Source organism: Buceros rhinoceros, unplaced genomic scaffold (assembly GCF_000710305.1).
Source record: "Buceros rhinoceros silvestris isolate BGI_N320 unplaced genomic scaffold, ASM71030v1 scaffold6695, whole genome shotgun sequence".
NCBI classification, from domain to species: Eukaryota; Metazoa; Chordata; class Aves; order Bucerotiformes; family Bucerotidae; genus Buceros; species Buceros rhinoceros.
In genome coordinates this window covers 27,515-33,863 of record NW_010412222.1, presented here as the reverse complement: position 1 = coordinate 33,863, position 6,349 = coordinate 27,515, and the positions used below count along the sequence as shown (strand labels likewise).

General features: G+C 56.4%; 1 protein-coding gene across 1 annotated transcript in view; it reads left to right on the top strand.

The window, feature by feature from the left end:
* IFT140 (intraflagellar transport 140) overlaps positions 1-6,349 on the top strand; it is a 77,867-nt gene that overhangs the window by 63,030 nt on the left and 8,488 nt on the right. The window contains exon 18 of the mRNA XM_010136302.1: positions 4,707-4,884. Within this exon, the coding sequence (XP_010134604.1) occupies positions 4,707-4,884 (178 nt within the window). The remainder of the gene's footprint in view (positions 1-4,706; positions 4,885-6,349) is intronic.

The window sequence follows — 6,349 nt, the reverse complement described above, 5'->3', positions numbered from 1 at the left end:
GCTCCGCCCCAGAACGGTGTGTCTGCGGCGGCTGCAGCCGGCCGAGCTGCCAAGAGCCTGCTTTGAGTTTCTTGAGCTGTTTAGTTTGTGATGAGGAAGCGAAGCTGCCTGCTCCCTGCCACTGGGTCACCAAAAGCTCTCCCCCTTGCTGCATTCATTTCCATTTTTGACAGCCCAGGCTGTGCCCAAGGCAGGAGGATCTCTGCGTTAGTGATGTGATAATCTACGATGATGTACTGTCTATGCTGTGAAGTTACAGGGCTGTAACGGTATGTATGATGCAGTGTTAGGGCTCTTGTATCTGCTGTCAGCGTCACTCTGTTAGTATCGCATTGCACCACAGTCTTTCAGAGCAGACTGCTCAGAAGGGGACGTCGGTGTGTGCTGACACCCGGGGAGTGCGGGGGGCAGCAGCAGAGCCCGTGTCCAGGCATCGCTGCCCCGAGGTGCTAGGGGAACACCGCAGCTCCGCTCGCGCCGGTACAGCGTCTGAGCCTTGTTAAGTTCCCAGCTCCGGCTGATGAAGTGCAGATGCAAGTGGCTTTCCAGGAGAGGGGAAGGAGGAGGAGGAGAGGGAGAACAGGAAATTCCCAGAGCATGAGCTGCGGGCAGGGTAAATCACTGCTTGGCACTTTATTTGGACAGCAGGGCCAGGCCTGGGAAGAAGAGTTGCTGCCTTGGAGGGGTGCGAGGGCAGATTCTTCTTCCCCGCCACACCAACAACTGTGCTTTGCTGGGGAGTTCAGGAGCCTGTTCCGCTCCTCCCCTGCCTTGTGCCTTAACCACAGCCACGATACTTCGCCCACAGTGCTGAGGGGCAGCGAAGCCAATGGGCAGGACTCACACTGGTGCTGGAGGAGTCCCCCGGCCAGGGAGGTCGTGCCACCCCACGGCCGAGGCTGGTCTTCCTGAGACATGGAGAAGCATGGAAGCGTGCCGCTGATGCTCCCCAGACCAGCATCCTCTCTAAACCCGTCCCTTGCCTGCAGGCCTGCCCGCTTCTGTGGGTGCCTCAAGCTGGGTGTTTGGCAGGAGAGGTCTCTCAGGAAAGCAGTAAGGCGCTGTGGAATGTGTCAGGGCTCTCTGCTCAGCCATGGCCTCGAGAGGCTGGGGGTGGCTTTTCAGGGTGGGGGTAAAACTGAGGGTCTGGCTACAGGTCCTCTGGTCTTTCTGCAGGAGCTGTGGTGGATCAGTCCGGGTGTCCGGGCCCTCACCAGGTTTGGGACCGTGGATCTGCTGCACTGTCCAGCCGTGGTTCCGGTGAGACACGGTCTGTGCCTGCCATTGCTCAGCTGGGGCTTGGTCACAGCTCTCTGGGGTGGTCAGCAGCTCTGCGGGTTGTGCTTCCGCAGGGCAATGAGACCTTCTGTGTGCTGGGTGGTGGTTCATTTCTGTGAAGGACTTTTTGGATCTTCTGCATTTCAGAGGGTGGTGTTACTCTGGTACCTTCCTAGAGTTTAAAGAAGTAGCAATAAACAGTATGTTAAAATAACGAATACAAATATATTCATGAGTATTTAATATATGTATGTGAAAACGGTTTTTGCAAGCACGTAGTATGTTGCTGTGTCAGAAATACTTGCAGCAGTAGGTGGAGCATGGTGCTAAAATAACCTCTGGCCTCTCAAAGCAGAAACAGTTTGCTGCTCTTCTGCTGCAGGAAGAAAATTGAAGTAATACGGGTGTGTGCCTTGTCAGAGCAGTGTCCTCGAGAGGGATGTGTCCACTGGAGAGAACCAGCCTCTGCTGCAGCTCCTCCTGGAGCAGAGGACAACATTTGGCTGTGGGTTCCCCGTCATGCAGCTGCTGTCCTTTGTTCCAGCGGGAGAAGGGGGACCCCAAGCGCTTGGGGGCAGAGGCAGGAGAAGGGATGGCCCGAGGGAGGCCGTGGGTTAACGCTTCGGAGGGACTTGTGCTCGAAGCCTCTCTCTCCCAGTGGTCTCTGGGCTGGAGGACTCTGCTGCAGCACTGCTCGACTGCTCGACTTCCAAATTCAGCGGCTTTGGTCCGGTTTGACCACAGTTCTGCTCACCAGCTGCACACCTGGGATGTCAGGGAGGCCGCGCTGGCCAAAAGAAAAGCCAATGCAGAGCACATCAGCTGGAGATGTTTCTTCCTCTGTGTTTGTGGCACTCGAGCAGCGCCCCACTACCAGAGCCACTCAGGTTAGTTTTGCAAATGCTTTGGACTGGAGGAGGAAGAGGTGGGATGGCAGCGCTCCGGTTCCTCAGGACAGAGGTACCTCTGGGTGGTCCCACTGGCGTGGGCGCTGAGGTGGCCCATGGGCAGGCTGGGCAGGAGCTCCCGGAGAGGAACTCCTGAGGCAGCAGCTCCCTCCCACCGAGTGCTGAAGCTGGCAGGAAAACACAAGGCAGCCTGGGGACGATGAGCAGCGTCTTCAAAGTCCTGTGGGGTGTCTCTACACACTATTATCTTTTAACTCTGTGCTTTAAAATACACCATCGGGCCTATTTCCTTCCAAAAAGTTTCCACTCCTGTCATTTAAATAAGATTCCTCACCCACTCGCCTGGCCAAGCCCCCGGATGCTCATCTTCATGCACTGAGGGCATTGCGAGCTGTCAAGGCGCTGAAAACTGAAGATTTTGGTTTCCTGTCAGAAACTCGCCAATTCCTGCCACGCAGGGCCAAGCCCCCGGATGCTCATCTTCATGCACTGAGGGCATTGCGAGCTGTCAAGGCGCTGAAAACTGAAGATTTTGGTTTCCTGCCAGAAACTCGCGCATCCCTGCCCCGCAGCGAAGCGGCTGCGGGCAGCTCTGGCCATGCTGCGGGGTGTGGGAAGTGCGTTTCTCTTCCTCAAGTGCAGGGAAGCGCAGCCTCGCCTGTGTGCACAGGACTTGACACCTCTTCCTAAGGGCAGAACTCACTGCCTGGGTCGACCCAAGCCAGGTGACAATACCTGCCATAGCTGAGGGCTCTTCAGAGGGCTCTTTCCTGCTTCTCCCAGTCCGGGATGGGCAGTGGCTGGAGTAAGAGAGGAACCAGCTCCAGCTTTTCCAAGATCAGGTTGGTCGCGCCTTCAGCTCGAAGTCAGCCTGTCTGTGCCGAGCGGGGACGCACAGACTGGCCCCAGAAGGGTCCAGGTGCGGTCTTGGAAGCGCGGTCCCAGGGCAGAGATCCCCGCACGCTCTTTCCACGGTCCTTTTGGCCGCCCCGCTGGGGGACAGGGGTGGTGCAGGGCGGGAGGGGAGGCTGCGCTTGAGCTGCTATTAGCGTGGACAGGCAGTGGCGGGCACTCGGTGAAACAGTCCAACAGGGTTTTTTGCCTCTAATCAAGCAACACTTTGGAACTGCCTGAAATTTGCCCTGGTTTATCACTTCTGAACCCATTTTATTTTGTCCACACTGTTGGGCCTTGATGAAATTGGTGTCACATAGTTCTGCTGATGACGACCTGGAAACTTCAGACGTGTTGCAGTTGCAAATGAAAGATGCTCCCTTGTAAAGTGAATTAGGAAAGGCGTTTTTTTCTCTGCCTTTCCTCTCGTACGTGTTTGACAGCACGCCGTGTCTCAGCCGCCTCGCTGCTTCCCGGTTAGTCACCATCCCCTGTTTGTGCTGGCCTTTCCCACAGCAACTGTGGGGAGAAAAACATTTTCATCACAGGAACAGTGGGAGGGGATTTGCTTGAAGATGCAGGTCCTGGAGTGTCATTTTACTCTTCTTTTTTCTTTTTTGGTCTGTTTTTATCATGATTCCTGTTTCGTGTTGTGGTGGCGAATGAGGACAGTATGGACCATACCTCCCTGGAACAAACCCCGTATGTTCAATCCGTACACTTTCGGTTAGTCAAAAATGTTGCATTTTATGCTGAAGACCCTCAACCGTAAAGAGAACCCACCAAAACCTTTTTTTGTCCCCCCTGTAGCGGTGACTCTTCCCTTGAGCAATGCCACCTGTCGAGAGCCGATGTTCCCGGCTGGGAGCCAGGGCTCAGCCGGCACCTGCCTCTCTCTTGGCAGACAATTTTGCAAAGTTACGTGTCAGCTCTCAGCCCCGAGGAGTTCGTGTTCGGAGCTTCGCAGACCGGTGCTTTGTGCCATTTTTGAGCAAGGTTTCAGTCAGAAGTTTGGGCGGTTGTTTCCCATGTGCTGTGCCCCGGGGCCGAGTGCAGCTCTCAGGCTCCTGTGAGCGGTTCCAGGTGGAACTCTGTGGGCCAGCGGCAGGACGGCCCCGTGGAAGGGTCACCTCCGGCCACAGTTTGGGGTTTGAATTCTGAATGTCAGCGTGGGGGCATTGTGGGTGTCTGTGTGGTGCCGCTGCAGCACCGTGACTGGTGCACAGCCCATGTTCACAGATGTGCTACCGTAGCTGCTTTTGTTTGTACCACAAACCCCACGGTATTTCCTTAAGGTTGCGGGCATCCCGCTGCAACACCGTTGCTGGTGCACAGCCCATGTTCACAGAGGTGCTACCGTAGCTGCTTTTGTTTGTACCACAAACCCCACGGTATTTCCTTAAGGTTGCGGGCATCCAGCCCCAGAACTAACGGCTGAGGCCTATTGCTGTTCCTCTTCAATCTTCAGGCAGCAACTGGAGCTGGTGACATCCCACAGGTCTCCAGCGTTCTCACGGTTTTCCCTTTCTCACCCTCCTCCGTCCTGGCGTTGTACCTGCACCGCGCCCAAGCCCGCAGGGTGACGGTGACACCCTAACAGCTCCCTGCTCTGCCTGTCTCTTGCAGTGAGGCTGTCTGGGAGAACATGGCTCGCATGTGCGTGAAGACTCAGCGGCTCGACATTGCCAGAATTTGCCTTGGAAAGATGGGCCACGCCAGAGGAGCCTGGGCGCTGCGGCAGGCTGACCGGGAGCCGGAGCAGGAGGCCAGGGTGGCCATGCTGGCCATCCAACTGGACATGCTGGTAAGCCCCACTGACCACGCACTCCGGGACCACCCGCCCGCTTCACTGGGGACAGCAGCGAGACACCGAGCGGGATTTGTCAGTTCTGGAACTCAAAAACCGTGGAGGGGAGCAAAGGCCACTGCCGGGTTTCCGGGGGCGATGAGGTCCTGATGGTTGTTTCCCTGAAGGTGAGGCTTTACACCAGGGAATCTCCTTCAGTGTTGCACAACAGGTAGGAGCTGCACGACTCCTTGTGCCACTGATCAGGGGCTTTCCCTGAGCTCCTCAGGCCCAGCAGTCCCCCGAGCCCTTCCTGTCTTCTCAAAGAGCCGATGGGAACAAGTGGGGCAGGAGCTGCTGCCCAGAACAGGACCAGGAGCCGCAGCCACCCAAGGGCATAGGAAATTAATTTGTCTGTTTTCTTAACGGCTCTGCAGAACTTACATGGGACTTTTATTCCCATATGAACACTGCTGAATGCAGACAACTTGCTGCTGCAGCAAACACCTTCTAAAGATGGCTTATATCTCAAACAGGAAGCAGAAAACCTCTTTTCTTGGGGTGTAATTCTTCTGAGTGTTGTCGTTCTCAGTTTGACGGGCTTGAGAAAAGGATGTGCCGTGCGGTGCTCCAGCGAAAAGGCTCCAGCAGACAGAGTTCCAGTCCACAGTGGGAAATGCAGGTTCCATTTTTGTGTGTTTGATTGATTGCAGAGCGAGAGGCTACAGCTGTGTTCTGCCAGAGAACAGGGGCTGGCCTGAAGCTTCTAAGTAGTTTAGGGGAAAACTCTGTCCCCTGCAGGGCTGAAGAGCTCTGGCGAGTCACACTGGCTGTTGTGCTGCTCCAGGGCTGCTGCTGAGCCACAGTCACCCAGAGTTCACCCTGGCTTCTCCCGCTGCGGGAGCAGGACCTTGCCTGCAGCCAGCACAGTCGGAGGATGCAGGTGGGCTGTTCTCCCTCAGTCTGGTGCATGGGGTGACTGTCCCTGGAGCCTGCGTTGGCAGCAAGTACATGCCAAAATGGACCTTGTCTTTCCCACGTGCCTTTACTGTAGTCTGAACCCTGCCCCTCGGTTACCCACAGAACTGAGCGCTAGATGGGCTTGAGACCAGCTCTGTCCTGTGCACTGAGAACCAGCCAGAGCGCTGCTGAGTTCGGTGCATGGGAAGAGCTCGTGGTCCAGGCGGGTCACCTTTCTCTAGCGTTGGTATCAGTGATCTGTAAGAGGTTCAACCAGGCCAAGTGCTGTTTCCTGCCCCTGGTTCACAACAACCCCCTGCAGCGCTCCATGTGGGGCAGAGCAGCTGGAAACTGCCCAGGGAAAAGGACCTGGAGGTGCTGGTGACAGCAGCTGAAGAGGAGCCAGCAGAGTGCCCAGGGGGCCAAGAAGGCCAATGGCATCCTGGCTTGTCCCAGCACTGGTGTGGCCAGCAGGGCCAGGGCAGGGATCGTTACCCTGTACTGGGGGCACTGGGGAGGCCAC